General features: G+C 43.1%; 1 protein-coding gene across 2 annotated transcripts in view; it reads right to left on the reverse strand.

Annotated features, from left to right (window-relative positions):
* IFT81 (intraflagellar transport 81) overlaps positions 1–14,073 on the reverse strand; it is a 38,306-nt gene extending 24,233 nt beyond the window's left edge. The window contains exons 1-7 of one of the 2 annotated variants that reach the window (XM_041410187.1): positions 13,673–14,073; positions 12,705–12,808; positions 11,443–11,623; positions 8,512–8,601; positions 7,392–7,457; positions 6,963–7,073; positions 5,661–5,745 (exon numbers count right to left, since the gene is read on the reverse strand). In XM_041410187.1, coding sequence (XP_041266121.1) covers positions 5,661–5,745; positions 6,963–7,073; positions 7,392–7,457; positions 8,512–8,601; positions 11,443–11,623; positions 12,705–12,808; positions 13,673–13,816 — 781 coding nt within the window. In that variant the 5' untranslated portion in view covers positions 13,817–14,073. Of the gene's footprint in view, positions 1–5,660; positions 5,746–6,962; positions 7,074–7,295; positions 7,458–8,511; positions 8,602–11,442; positions 11,624–12,704; positions 12,809–13,672 lie in introns of those variants that run through there. The other variant, XM_041410188.1, reaches the window with a different exon arrangement.
* Positions 14,074–16,206: the final 2,133 nt, after the last annotated feature.

Raw genomic sequence — 16,206 nt, forward strand, 5'->3', positions numbered from 1 at the left:
ATAGATTTATTATATCCTTGGATATTCATGCTTAAAACAAAACTGTTTTTCTGTCTGGCATTTAAAAAGGCATTAAAATGTTTAATATGCCTACTTTAAGGGTCCTTTGCATTGCTGGAACACAGACTGTCTCCCTGTAAAGATTTCTTCTTGAAAGAACAAACATTTAACCTCAGGACAGTTTATAGACTGAGAATGCAGAAAATAACAATCCAATAGAAAAAAGCAATCCCATTTATAAGCTTTGCTGGACACCAGCCTGATGCACCTACACCTTACCAGGCTCAGGAGGACTTGGCTCTTTCTAGGCAGAGTAATTCAGGCTCCTTAACAGATCATTTATAAATAAACCCAAAATAAGAACAATTCACAGATAGAAAAATGCAACAGAGTAAAAGGAAACATCTATTTAAATGACACTGCACAGTCTCCACTGACAACAGGCAGTTCAGTGCACTAATTCCTCAGAGACAACAGTGCCAAGGACTGCAAGAGTCAGAAGGTCAGATGAGAGTGGGAATGGGTATTTCAGAGTATTTTTCATGATCTAGGTGATCCAGGGTTCTTTTTCATTTTCAAACAACTTGTTATGGTTGGGATTTTGGTTCTCTCCATATTAGGGAGAAGATGGAATTGTGATGAAATGCCAAGGAAAACAAGAAGTTCACAATCTCCATCTCTTTCATTTACTGCACAAGCAGAGGGAAGTTGAGAGCAGAGATACAAAAGTGCAGCTGATGCTGCTGAACAGGCATTGGAGAGGATGTAGATGAAAACAGCTTTTGGTTCTCAGGCTAAGAAGCCTGACTGCCAAAGGGAAAGGTCAGAACCAAGTGAAAGAGCCCAGGAAAAGGGGCCCCCGTTTTTCTGCTGCTATTTACCTCTAAATCAGTGTCCTGAGAGAGCCTCCTGAGCCCTGCTCCCAGCCCACTCTGAGAGGAGAGCTGCCAGAAGGGAAATAAGCCATCAGCTCTTGAGAAAACCTCAAGAACTGGGAGAAAAAACAGGCCCTGGGGAAAGCAGCACTGCCAAGGAAGTCAACACAAACTAAAAACGAGTGGGAGTTCCTCTTTCCCAGCTTGTTGATTTCTGTGTTTATGGAAAGCAACACATCCACAGGAGCTCTTCCCTTCGTGGAGGGGCCATTTATCATTTATTTAAAACAAAGAGCCCCCAGACTGGTTCTGGAGTGGGAGAGTGGAGTTCCTCTGCCCGAGCACTTGGCACTGCAGCTGCACCCTGGGAAACACGCTGGGACTTACTGGGAGAGATTTCCCACTTCTTTCCTCCAGAAGAGCTCAATTCCCATCTTCCTCAGCCCATGACAGGGCTGGGCAGGAGGGACCACATCTTAGTGTCTCACTAGAAATCTCCCACCTCTGCAAATGCAGCAGAGCTGCTTCCCACGTACCCTGTGAGCTGAATTGTCACCTCAGAACTGACTGGAGCACCCCTCCCAGTCTGATATTTATAACCAAGATCTTTGGTGTGGAAATCAAGGTGGTATCAATTGCATTCTTCTGATATGAAATGTGAATATTTTAATTAAATCAATTTCTGGAGGTTTTTAGCAGCAAAGAAACCTGCATATATAACCTACAATTCATTTCTTGTGCTACTCCAGTTTTCAGATAAAAATGTACATGCTTAAATGACTTGTTGTAGATATGACAAGAAACTTAGCAAAGAACCACAAGAGCTTTGATAAGAGCAGAGACCTTTTGACTTCATGGGTATAACCTTGATCACAATTTGATTTATTTCTCAAATAACCTCGGAGCTGCTACCAAGTCCTGTTGCCCCCTGAGTGGTTCTGTGTTGTGCTGAGTCCTCATGGAGCAATAAAACAAGTTAAAACTTGATTTCTTGATGGGGAAAGACATGATGTCAACATCCCTCATGAGTAATTTCATTTCTTTCCTGAATACTGGATATATTTTTCCTCCTGTACAACTCAACACATGGAGAAGTAACTACCTAAGAGCTACTTTTGCTGCTTAACAGAACCTTAAAAACCAAAACACAGGACAGCTCCTGGTTTGGGGTTTTTTTTCAGTGAAAAGCATTCTTTTGAAATTCCCAGGCTAGAGAGGAAAAAAGGCCAGCATACTTCAGATCTTTCCATTACACATATAAATTCTGTTTTTAATGTTTCAACATTGTGACTTATGGTTACAAAATCTACACACGTAAGCAGCACAGAAATCTGGCTCTGTGCCCTCAGGTTATTTTAGCAAGCTTCTGCCAACCACATATTTACATGTGGAGAGCTATTCAGAGCACTCCTCATGTTTTCCATTCAATTTTTTTTGTTATTATTATTATTATAAAGAGAGGGATGGGAGAAAGAGTTTATTCGTGCTTGCTCAGTCATGTAGAAGAGAGGCAATTTTCTCTGCACAATTCTGTTAATGGAGCTAAATCTTGATTAACTTTGTGCTCAGAATCCCACCACAGGCTGCCAACTGGGCATCCTGGACCAGAACCATTTGCAACAGGAATTCAGTTTTTAAAAGGGGGGGGAAAGGGAGAGGGACACTCATTTCACAGATTCTCTGCCAACAACTGGTTTAATACCACATGGGAAGGCCATCACCAAGTCTAGAACAGACTTCCAGCATCAAATCCTTCCTTCCCTTTCTGCAGCCACAAAGAGAGGGCTGAAATGATTCCCTCCACAGCTTCCAAGAACACCACTTCCACTTTCCCTCTCTTGAACAGAGGCCTGGGACATGCAAACACTGGCAGATCAATCATCCCTTCCACATATCCCTGAAAAACCAAAAGCTTCCTGAATTTGTGATTCTGAGTTCTGCTTTTTATGTTTATAATTATTATTAGAGCTCTTTGAAACCCCTCTGACCTCTCAGTGCTCTTCTTGAATGTTGAATTGGCCTGGGGCTGCAGGGCTGGATGTGCCAGAGCCAAACCCAGAGGCAAAGAAACTCTCCTGTGGCATTTTCTCCCAGAAATGAAAGCAGGGAAGGCACCTCATCTGTGGCACTGGGAGCTCCAGCTCTCCCATTCCCACCCCTGAGCCACAAATTCTTCTCAGACACTTCCTAGGAAAGAGCCCCACATGCCATAAATACATTGCATATACATTATTCCTGGAGGAATAGCCTGGAATTTGGCTATCCTTAAAATAAATACTGTTGGCACGAGCTTGGCTTCCCAAGTGATTGTGGTCACTTGGAATCAAGGGTCTCCTCATTATTCAGCCATTTCCTTATTTTTATTTCAGCAGTGATCATTTGCTATTTGCTTTCAGGAATCTGGTGTAAGTACCAAACAAAAAAAAAGCCAAACATCCATTCCATTTCTTCAAACCTTCCACTGAACTCCTTTCAATCATTTTAACAGAGACCACATTGGATTTTTGCTGCCTTGTTTGTTCAAAATGGGGTAGAAGAGTTAATGACCTTAAAAAAATCAACTACAGCCACACCATCAATCTCACCAACCAGACTTGTATTCTCATCACAGATATCAAATTATCTTAAGAGTGCTTTGTCACAACCTTGCATCGATTGACAGCAACTTTATAATGAATAAAATCATTTGAAGATGAAATAAAGTTCCAACTAAATCAGTCTCTTTTACCAAATACTTCTATAACTTTAATTGTAATGTGGTCTGCAGTGCTGGAGGAGATCATTTAAACATTGAATTTTAGGAAAAGATCATTTTGTGGAAGAGAAAAATATTAATTTTTTATACCAAATGGAATATTTAAGTAATAGGTTCCTAAATTTCTGGTTTTCATCAATAATGAAATAAAATAGGCATCTGCACAAAGCAATTCCTCTTTGACAAGTATCTTTGAAGTTCTCAGTGTTCTAAATCTATTTCTACATATTAACTTAATGAAGTTTATAAATTACACATTTTACTGTTCATCAACAGATAATTTTAACACATTCTTTTAATCAATATTTTCAAGCTACTCATTCACTTCTGCCAATAAAGTAACCAGTAATGTCTGTGAAATGGACAGAGACCAAGAATTCAGAGATTTGGTTTGTTTCCTCATGTTATCAATTTCTGTTTGTGCAGCAGAGCAAAATGGTGTCAGTCTTGCAGAGTAAGTGTGAGCTGGGCTGTGGTAATTCAGACCAGAGCCCAGCGTTAATAAAAATACTGTTCATATTCAATACAACAAAAACCACCAAAAAACCCCTCCAGAATATGAAAATTCACGTTACTTAGTGCTACCAGCAGCAAATCCTTCTCTAGTTAAACAATATCCTGAGTAGTAGTGAAGTTATTAAACAGGGAAAGATTGAAGTTAATAAACAGGGCAGGACTGAAATGAGCAAGCAGGGAAGGAGTGCTCTGTGAACCAGCAGCATCACTTCCAGCTGTTTTGTAGCAGCTCATAACAATTAATGATACAACACAAAGTCTTCTAAATATGATGTTTCTAAGAGTTAAAATCCTACCAAGCACAAGGCATATTCTCCTGGCACAGCTCAAGCAGGCTGATGCTAATTGCATGCTAATAATTCTCATGAATACGTGCTACTTGCATTCCTTACAGAGTTCCTTTACATTTCTTTAAATATAAAATTAATTATAAAATGAAGTAATCAAATCCATAAGACAAACAACAAAGCTTCTGCTCATTAGCAACAAATGTGAACATTTTATCTTGTTTAGGAAGTAAAAACACCTGAAGCATTAAAAATGCAAGAAGTTTCCTTTAAAGGGAAGGATCTGACTTCCAGTGAAAATCCAGCTGTTGCACTGTCAGCAGACAAGGCTGATACCAGGAGGCAGCTGAGGTACCAAACTGCAGCCAAAAGGAATCTTCAAAATGAAATAAATTGTGCTACCTTGTAGACCAGCAAAGCTTTTAAAATAAATGGAACCCATTCAGTGCACTGTGGTCACCTAATTTCAATTATTTAAAAAACCCCACAGTTGGCATTCTGTAATTGCTGCTACAGGCAGTGCCTTTGTAACTGGGGAAAGCAACTACAAAGCTGAGTCCTGAGGTCTTTGGGCAAAATTTCAACACAAGTTTTCTTAAGTAATGACTCCAAGCTTTGATTGGGAACATCTAAATACTTTTTGTTTTTTTCTCCTGCAAGCAGGACTTGAGATAAGGAAATTAAATATGTTAACTTTATTTTCATCTCAGTGATTAAATGACATATTTACTGGCTTTTTATTATGTTACCTTTGCTTCTGTGAACTGAACCCATCGAGTTTCCATTGGCCTTAAAAAAACCCAGGAACTGAAATAGAATTGTTGACACAGCTTTGCTGTATAAACTCTCTGATAGCTACTGCAAAAAAGGAACAGTTATAAAATCCACTGCAAGTCCCTGTGAGATGGTTCAGATACTCCTTTAGTTCCACTTGTGGTTCAGTGGCAGATGAGAATCATTAAAAAATCAAAGTAAAATTATAAAGTATTAACAATGCTACGAGGTGGTGACTGAGAAAAATCCTTTAACTCAGAAGAGCTGCCAAAGCAGTTGTGTGATGCAACTGCAATAGTAAATGTTCTTGAAAGAGCAGGACAGTGACTTGATTTACTAAATTTAAATTAAGAAGTAGTCAGAGCCCATCATTTTGGAAGTAATTTCTACACCATTCTATCGCATGTTTTGCACCACACTAACCTAGGATGGAAGAGGAAAAGCCCTACTCACTTTCTGGTTTGGAATCTGCCACCACGTGCTGCATCTCCTTCAGCTGGACCTGGGCTCTCTGCAGCCTCTGCTCCGTGTGGAACAACTTTGGAGAGACAATTGGACACACACAGGGTCATTCCTTGGAAATCCATGTGCAAACAACCAACAGAGCCCCAGAGGAACCCCAGACACAAAACATGGCAGCTTTAATGCCTGGTGATTTTCTGTTTCACAAGGGAAATGTGCCAGACCAAATTTTCAACACTTGGCCTGGGTTTACTTGATACTCCCTCCTGTTAATTGAAAAGAGTGTTCTTGTTCTCCCAAGTGGTATTTTCTCTGATGGCAGAAATTCATCCAACAATTTTCAACCAAAAATATGAGTGGCTTGAACATTACAACAACAACAAAAGGCAGCAGGAATCAGGATTGCAGCAGATAACTCTCCTTATCCTGCAATGCAGCTGAGTTGTCACAGCAATCCACTGTCCATCCCAAGAGCAGTCTGGAAAGCTTCCTGCCAAACAAGCCCCAGCTGATTTGCATTTTTGTGACTTAGAGAGATGTGTAGTAAGAACTGGAATTAACTGGACATCACATTCATTTTAGTCATGATCTTGGGCTCCAGCAAAGACCAAACAGCTTGAGAGGCCACTGATTCCCAGTGATCCCACATCCAGACAAAGGCTGCAATAGAAGAAATCTGAGGGCTTTCCCCATTTTAGTAGTGTTGAAGTTCAGGATACAGATTTTGGTGAGACAAAATGGCACTGGATTCTATAGAAGTATCTTGTTTTGACAACAGGGGACAGGAATAAAACCCACCCTTACACTTGGATGTCAACTGCTCCCAGGGCTTCTCAGGACATAATTTTTCCCAAATTCAGGGGCCTAAATCCCAAGGTTGCTCCTGAATACATATTGTCCCCCACCCAGGAAAAATACAATGTACTTGCTGTGTTGCTCAGCCCCTGAAACCTTCGTGCAGATCGCAGAGATAGAAATTAAACCAAGGAAATATTTGCTCACTACCATAAATGTGAAGAGTTCCCTTTGGGTGCTCCAGCAGTAAGTCATGGAACATTTCCTGGGAATGCTAAAGGATGATGTCAGTGGCAGCTGAGGCAGCCAAGTACCTTCAGTGTGGTGTTCAAAACTTGCAGGGTCAAGCCTCTTCCCTTAAAATATACATAGATCTTTTAAACTGAATTTAATTTTCTGGGATTGGGAGAAACTCTCCCAACTACTGCTGTTCCTGATGTATTTTTAAAATGCCAGATTCCCAAGCAAACATCAACAACTCTTGAATAGGTGTGTTACCTGACTTTTTTGTTCTTGTTTCTGTTGAGCCAGAGATTCTTCTCTCTCTTTCTCTAAGCGAAGCTGTCTTGCTATTTCAAGCATCCGTTGATGATTTTGTACTGTCTCCACCTACAGCAAGTGGATAAATAGTGCATGTTGCTGTCAGATAGCTGAGAAATACATTAAAGAGATCATATGTCTCACAAGCCCACTTAGCACTTCCCTTCCATACACGTTACTACTCAGAAATGACAGCAAAGTACTGGACTTGAGATTCTTAAAAGCTCTGGATCAACGCCTGGGGAGATTCCCTGTAGGTCAATTAGTTACTTGATTCCTTCCTAGACATACAGTGTGTTTATCTTAATCCTTGTTTGCATTCCAGAATCAGAGTTGCAGGCCAAGGATTATGACACTGAAATGTAGGAGTGTTACTTCTCTTGTTACCCTCTTCTTAAGACGCTCTACTCTCTTGGCCAGTTGATCTTTCTCCTCTTCCATTGCACTGATGTCCTGAAAAGCAGGAAAAACAGATAAAGAAACATTAATTTATTCCCCATCTATATTGGATTGGACTAAGTTCTCTTCAAATTAATATGAAAATCAGAATTCTTCTCTGAATAGATGGAGGCGGTTATAATTTTATTGATCTATGATCAAACATCCAGGATTCCAATCTCTCTTCTCTCTTACTTCCCCCACAGTTCCCACTCTCTTTATGCTAACATTCTTCATCTGCATCCTTGAGCATTACAGTGAACATTTAAAATGAAAGCAGGTGGATTTCTCTAAAATAAAAACAAACAAACAGAAACCACCAAGGAACGAATCAGTATGAATTCCACATCTGATGCAGTCTGACATATGTTCTTAATGTCACCAGCATTACCCACTCCTTGCAGACCAATTTGCATGAAGCTGCTTATGAGAGATGTCTGCTGCCACTTCTTGTATTAAAACTGTCTTAAAAGAAACACTTTCTAGTGCTGAAACATGTATCTGATTATTATTATTCTCCTTTAGTCCTATTTTACACCATGAGGACTCTGCAGATTGATAGTTATGAGAGAAAGGAAAAAAAAATCCTCCAAATGTAAACCTTATCTCAACATTTGCTTGGCTTCTCTGTGTGTCCACTGGAAAGTTGTACACAAGCTTAATTATTTTGCTGAAACAGAGCAAATACCTCCACTTAACACTTGAGCCACGTGGGTTCATCATTTCTGTTGACTTAAGCTCTTAATTCATTCAACACCCTCTGGAATTATTAGCAGCTATCAGGAAAGCAAAAGGATTTGTATCAGTCTGCATTCAGAGGAAATGGAGCTCCAATATTTGGAAATCATGCTGCACAGAGTCTTGGCAGCCTCGTTCCCCAATCTGCTGCAGAAAGCTCAGCTCTGAACACGAGCAAGGACTTTGTGTTTGCCAACAGAGAGCAGTTCAAGAGGCAGCTGCAGTGCCCACCAGCTCTGGTCTCTGTGGCTTTCACACTGTCCACAAAGCCAACAAACATGGAACTGAGATGCAAAACACCAACTAAAGAGAAAAATTTGAGTTTGTTTACCCTTCTTATTTCTGCAGTTGATAAACAAGATATTTTGAGATGCTCATGCTCCTTATGTAGGTTTTTAAATGTTTCCATGAGTTCTTCATACTGTGAAATTAAATGGAAATTGTGCAGAATGAGCTCTGTGTCTAAGGATTTTCAGATCAACACACTGTTTTACTACTAAGACAGTAAATGTAGACATAGAAATATATGAGAACAAGACAAAAAGGCATTTTCTCATCGCAAAAGCCTGTCAACTTATAAAGCAGAAATAAAAAAATCACAGTGCATTATCTTCCATTTGAAGAGACAATCAGAACTTCACAATTTCCTCAGTACTTTCACCTTTTGTAGTATACAGTGTATTTGCAAAACAGGAAAATGTCACCCAAGAGGAATAAATTAATAAATTACTCTCTCTTACTATACATCTGTGTATACCACATACATAAATCAGCCCCAAAAGGAAGTGCTTGCTCTAACAACACTTCTGAAGGAAGCAATGGGGCTTGAGTTTCCAGAGTGGCCCAAGAGCAGAGCTGAGTGAACACGTGAGAAATGGCTGTGCCACGTTGCATAACCCCCACAGCATCCCAGAGATTGATAGATGCAGCTCAGCACTCAGAGACAAGGAGACAGTGTGCTACTTCCACACCAGTACTTTGCCCACCAGGAATCTTAAACTGAGAGGCAGTGTGAAAGTCTGTGTGGGTAGAGAAATAACAGGGGACAGCAAGAGTTTAGAAATATGGAGAGGAAATAAATTTAGATTCAACTCGGAGAAACACGAGCTGTGGTAGAAGGAAAGATTATCTCCACAGAAACAGCCCTTCAATGAGATGGAAAAATCTAAAAGGAGAGTATCAAGTCATTTTTTACTTCCTGGAAAGAGCAGGTGAATACCAAATGGCAACAGCAAAGGCCAGTTCAAACAAAGGCATCAGAGCCCTGAGCAGTGAAGCAGCACCTCCATTCTCTAAAGCCCTGGGGAAGCAGCATCCAGAGCACTCTGCTCAGTTCTGGTTGCTTCAGTAGCTGGAAAGAATTCAAAAAAATAGCAATAAAATGGCTAAGGAGAAGAAGATAAAATCACAAAGAGCTGGATTAAGTGGCAAATAATGGTGTGACAAGGAATGCACGGGCTGGATGAGGAGGAACAAGTTACAAAATGCAGGAGTGAAACCCAGCTGCTTCCATGGTAGCCCTGATGCACTCTGGAAGTCCTTTAACAAGAATGAAAATGAGCAGGGGTCTCTGAGCAACTCAATCCCACTGCTGGTGTCCAAGAGTTTTCCTTTGTGTGCCTCTACCTCTGTCAAAAGAGGAGTTCCATAAGACTTTTCCCCACTGGAACATGAAATTTCAAGGCCAATGGCAGGATTCAAACAAGGCAGAGCAGAGTTTGAGGGATCATAACAAAAAACTCATTTTTCCTTTTCCCTTTGAGTGCTCCACATGAAATAAGGGACACACTCAAATGACCAAAAAACCACCCAGGTTCCTATATGGAAAGAGATCTCTGGCACCTGGGAGCAAATCACTGAAGCCTGAACAATGAGATTAATGCCTGAAGTTGCTTATTTCTTAAATTATATATTGCAGGCAATCCAATGTCTAAATCACAACAGGGCTGGGAAGGTGGCAGGTTTGCTGAGTATCTTCTATAAGTAATTCACAGAAGTTCATTTTAACTTGATTTTACACACCCATAGAACTTGACTGTGTTAAAAGGTGTCTGAACTCTCATTTTTGAAATTTCCCTTAAAAGACACCATTGCAAGACTGTATTTAAATAATTCAGGCTAATTGTTTAATTCATTAGTATCTAAATATTTGCACTGTCATGTTATATTGCAGTAAGGCATTTTATTACCCCAGCTTCTGTTTTGGATTAATCAGCAGAGTATTAGTTTAATGAGATGGTTCTATTACTGTAATCCCAAAAAGGAACACATCTTACGTAATGGAAATTATGGAGGTGGATATTTATACACATTAAGACTGTGACATACTGAACAAAACATACAATCTGCATTCCTTTCTCTCTCTGCTACTTCTGCTGAGTTATTTCAAGGTATAAATCCAATATTGTTAGAGGTAACAAAAAAATAAAAGGCTTAGTCAAGTCTCAGTCAGACTGTTCAGCCTTGCTAATGCAGAGTTAACAGATCAAGTTACCTCTTACAAACACTCAAACACACTGTGGTTTAGCAGAACAAAAGGCACAGAAAACTGGAAAAAAATAAGTAAATATGTACTTCAGATAATAAAGCCAAAACTTTGGTTCACTTCAAGTTTTACATTTCAAACCCACCTAGTCTGACTATCTAAAATCAACATTTAATGCTCACAAAAGAAGTGAGAACATAACAAGTAGGAATATCAGCACAGAGAAAAAGAAATCTTTTCTTTATTCACAAAAAAATAAATGGTTAAAGCAAAAGTGGAGTAAGACTCTTACAATTATTAGGCATCAAATACTATCACAGGACTATCATGGCTAGAAATACAATCAATGGACAATTAGGAGACATCGACTTTTAGTCATAACATTTGCTGGACTTGTTTGAAGTGGTAATTTTATAAAGTTAAAAATATCCAGGTCATATTTCATAGATAAAAACCCTCAAACCTGCTCAAAAATTAGGAACTAAAAGTCTGTCTAAGCCAAAATGGCTCTGAACATTATCTGGCACCCAGTGTTTAATGGGCTTAAGGCCTTTTAATTCAATGCTACTTATTAATACATAATTTCAGGGTTATTGGAAGAAAAGTGGTCAAGACATCAACTTTTTATTATGAATCTTTGCTTATCCTTGATTCCAACAAGCTTTTAACATAACTCACTTGAACATGTATGCCAGCATTAACTCCCTGATTAATTTATCCCTCCTCCCACTGGCACTTTAATTAACGTGCAGTGTTGGCATTCATGAGGAATGGTACCTGTTTGTTGAAGTCAGCCACAGTATCATCCTGTAGGAACTCTGCTGGCACCTCCAGCTTCACCAAGAACCGTGCCAGGTAAGCTCTTGTCCTGAGTTCACTGGTCCTCTGAAGAAGCCAGTGCAAGACAGGATGAATTACAGTTTTGCTTCCAGTAACCAGCCCTTGGCGAAAAGCACTCCTGTATGGAAGCAACCAGGAGAAAATGCCAATAAATCTCCAACAAAAGAATGATGCTGGCTTGGAACAAAAAATCTGCAATGTTTTGACATTCCTTCTCCACTTGCCTAATGATTTTCGTAATGCTGTTAGAAGAGAAAGTGCTCATGATGAGGCTTGGGTTTGATTAGCCTGGAAGGGATAAGGCTGAAGGATTTGCACATTCCAGAACCTGAAGGGAGCACAAAATACAGATGGAAAGGAACTTTTTACCAGGACAATGGGAATGGCCTCACAGTGACAGAGGGCTTTGAATCAGGAAGGAATTCTTCCCTGTGAGGTGGTGAGGCCCTGGCACAGGATGCCCAGAGAAGCTGTGGCTGTCCCATCCCTGGAAGTGTCCAAGGCCAGGCTGGATGGAGCTCTGAGCAACCCGGGATAGTGAAAGGGGGTTGGAACAGGTGATCTTCAAAGTCCCTTCCAACCCAACCCATTCTGAGCTGGAAGTCTGCAGTTCGGGCTCCCGATTCTTCTACCTTGAGTCAGATAAAAACCCCGTAGCACACTACAAGGATAAAGCCAGCAGTGACAGCTCCTCGTGTCCTGTGACAGCCTTGGGGGATGCCGGCAGAGCGGGGGGAGCGCGGGATTTGGGAGCACCTGGCACAGGTGAGACGGGACCGGGACCGGGACCGGGCAGCGCCCTCTGCCGGCCGGAGCGCCACTGCAGGCAGAGCCCACCCGGAGCCACACCTGGGACCCCAAAACATCCCCGGGGACACGGAACAGAGCCCAGCTGGGACCCCAAAACATCCCCAGGGATATGGGAACAGAGCCCAGCTGGGACCCCAAAACATCCCCGGGGACAAGGAACAGAGCCCAGCTGGGACCCCAAAACATCCCCAGGGATATGGGAACAGAGCCCAGCTGGGACCCCAAAACATCCCCGGGGATATGGGAACAGAGCCCAGCTGCAGCCACACCTGGGATCCCCTCCCAGCACCCATGGGGACATTGGAGCAGCGCTCATCTGAACTAAAGGTCAGTACCTTATAAGCCAAAAAAGAAGTTTTAACATGATTTGTAGGCAAAAAGGTACTCACAGGTCTGACAGAGTCCCTGGAGGTTTGTATTTCAGGATTCCAAGCAGACTCAGCATTCTTTTAGCTGTTTGTTCCGGCAGCTCCTCTCTGATGTCAACAGCATGCTGAATGGGTTTTAAAATGAAATAAGTAATTATTCTTTATTATATTCATATAGTAAAAATTATTGTAACAATTACAAAACAATCAATTTAATAATTAATTACTGATTTTTAGGATAACACTATCTTTTTTCCAACCATCAATTATATTATTATTATTATTATTTTTATAAACTTGTTTGTCCAAGTGATGTTAATTATCTGGCAACACTGAAAGAATTGACTTTATAATTTACCAGACAATAATGAGATGGTCTGTACAGAACATCCCTGAAATCACCAAACTTCAATTCTCTTCTAATGGATTTTCCTGTCAATTTACTCCAGGAATATCTTCTCCTGGCTCATGGGATCCCATCTGTGCAGTGCCACTGATCACATCCACCCTGGAAGTCGGATATCCTGGCACAGGTATCCACACCCCAGGTGTATGAATGGTCCCTTCTGACCTCACACACACTTTTGGCAGCCTCCAAGGAGTGGGATACAATTTCCATTGCAACAGCACAGTCATGAGGTTCAGCTCTCGATCAGCTCCTGCCCTGGGTGCGTGCAGGACACAGCCTGACTTTGACCAAACACGATTGTCAGGATGAACCAAGATCTTTAATTTCACAGGAAAAACATCGCCACCAGCCTCTGGGGAAGGGGGATGCTGCCGCCCTGCCCAAGGAGCCTTTGCTGGTTTGCCAAGAGCACTCAGACGTACAGGCAGGAAGGATTCTCGCCAGCACATTTATTTCCTGGAAGATTCACACAAGCTTCTTTTGGTGAGACAAACACGCCGCATGACTATACTGAGCCAGACTTAAATAAAAGCAAATTCCAGTGTCAGGCCACCTCAGGAGGTCTGAGTGCCCTCCTTACCTTCGGGTCAATCTCGCCCAGAACATCGCTGAGCAGCTGCAGCAGCTGCAGCGACTCCAGGGAGTCAAACGAGATCAGATTGTAGTTCTTCCTGAAGGGCTCCTGATTGAGCTTCTCAACAATGAACTGCATCTGCTCACCCATAGCTGTGGCCCGGGGAAACCTCTGCAGAGCACACACGGCAGATGCCGGGGGGGCGGCCACCGGGAGCGGGGCAGGCCGGGCCCTGGCGGGGCTGCGGGATCGGGGCTCGGTCGGGCCCTGGCGGGGCTGCGGGATCGGGCCCGGGCCGGGCCCTGGCGGGGCTGCGGGATCGGGGTCAGGGTCGGGCCCTGGCGGGGCTGCGGGATCGGGCCCGGGCCGGGCCCTGGCGGGGAGGCCTCGACCGGAGCCTCGCGCGCGCCGTTACCGCGGGGACGGTTGCCAGGACACGGGCGTGGCGTCACTTCCGGCGTTACCGGCGAGAGGCGCGAACAGGGCCGGTCGGTGAGGGGGCGTGGCCTCGCATGGAGGGGCGTGGTCACGGGTGGCGGGGCGGTGTCGAGCCGTGAGGGGGCGTGACCTGACCGTGAGGGGGCGCGGCCGAACTGTGAGGGGACCGGCACCGGCGCCGGGACAGCGGCTGGTACCGGGCTCCGGTGGCGGATCGCGGATCGCTGCCCTCACAGCCGGCTGCGGCAGCGCCGAGCCCGCCGCACTGAGAGCCCTCCCGGTGTCCCCACATCATGCCCGGGTCAGTCCTTCCCGCTGCGCCCCGCAGCCCCGTCCCCTTCCCGCCGCGAATAGCCCGGGAATGGCGGCTGAGGGGAGCTGGGGCGGACACGGCACAGGACGAGTCTCTCGTGGGGCTCCTTCACGGAACAAGTGCGAGGAGTGGCAGAAATAGGTCCGAGATTCAGCCTCTGGAGGATAAACTTGGCTCTGCGGCTCCTTCTGAGGGAGGTTGTTGTCGCCTGTGTAGGAGATGTACAAACAGATTGCTGCAGTTACCCAATTAAGATTTCTGGCAGCCTTTGACAGCACAAAGGGATGTCGAGTGTGGCTGATGTACGTGTCAGGTGAATGGTTACTTAATTCCTTAGAAATGGAAAGGTGCACAGAGGATCCGTGTGGAACAGGAACAGCCAGTCCTGGGCCCAGGCTTCACCTGGGAAAAATGGCAAATTTATGTCCTCGAGGAGGCTGAACATCAGTTGTCAGCATGCCTCAAAGTAGCAATAAATACACAGTGTATAAATCAGAAACAAGGACAGCAGCTTCAAAAACACCAAACAATCCGAACCAGACTATAAATTAAAAGTCAAACTTGCTCATGGAATCTCTCAGTCTGCAAGTTTGTTCTCGCAGATCCTTCAAAAGCCATGCTTAGGCCTGAAATAGTTGGATTTTGGAGCCTCTTTGCTATTTCAATTAGGTTCTTGGATAGTCTTAGAATCCCATGTGAGTCCCCAGATGATGGATTAAAATATGCAGTGAGTCATGTTAAATTGGTGCCAATTGAAATGCACAGGTTGTAAATCACTGCAGAATTTGACTCAGTAAGTGGCAACCATAAATGTAATACTTTGCAATTCTAAGCACTGCGACTAACTTAGATTAGCTCCTCTTTTCCTTCTGAGAAACAGAAAACGCTTCATGCAATAATTTCCTAAAATTTATTGGTCTTCACAGGAAGGCTGGGAAGTGACACTGATTGGTGTCTGAGCTCTTAAGTGGTTAAATGAAGTGACAAAAGGGATGGACGGGTGCCTTGTGGTTGGGCACGAGAACTGTGGCAGAGCCAGGAACATAATCCAAGTCTCCTGACTCCTGGATTTGAACTTTAAAACCAGATCATGTTTCCTTTGTGCTTTCAGTCCATATACTGACCTTTAGGAATTGTATTTACCTACAAGTTCCCAGAAGAGATCTGCTTTCCTTTGTCATGCTTTCCTGGTATCAGTTACTGTTTTCTCCGATGAGTATTTTGAGCACGTAGAACACAGAGAGAGCAGATGAGAATGGTATTTCTGATGGAGGTGCTTGTGAGTTCCCCCCACTTAATCCTGGAGAAACACTGTTTCTGTAAACACTGATACTCATCCTTTCTTCCTCAGTGCTGAGGGGAAGGCACTTGTGGTGAGGGTGGAGGGATCTGGGCTGGGTGCACTGGGAGGCTGCTGCTCTGAGATTTTGCTTTCTATTGAGACTATTCCAGCCCTCTCACCTTCCCAGAAGGAAAGGAACATTCCCCTCTTCTCATGTCTCTGTAACCTTAAAGAAGAGGAAGGATTAAAACTTTAGATAATGCCAAGATAAGAAGAAAAAAGAGATGGTGAGATGGAAACCCATGAAGTCTGACTGTTCTGACTCTGGGAAAGGAGATCTCCATGACCAGACATTGTTAGAACTGGCCTGGCTGAACTTGTTGCTGTGTTTGAAAGCTGAGGTGATTGAGGCAGGAGCAAAATCACACATTGGAGCCCAGTTTTGTGGGACTTCCCAGCCTGGGGAAAGTGAGAGAGATCCCATGTCATCCTTAAAGTTTTATGTAG

This window comes from Onychostruthus taczanowskii, unplaced genomic scaffold (genome assembly GCF_017590055.1).
Source record: "Onychostruthus taczanowskii isolate IOZ18803 unplaced genomic scaffold, ASM1759005v1 scaffold32, whole genome shotgun sequence".
Lineage (NCBI taxonomy): Eukaryota > Metazoa > Chordata > Aves > Passeriformes > Passeridae > Onychostruthus > Onychostruthus taczanowskii.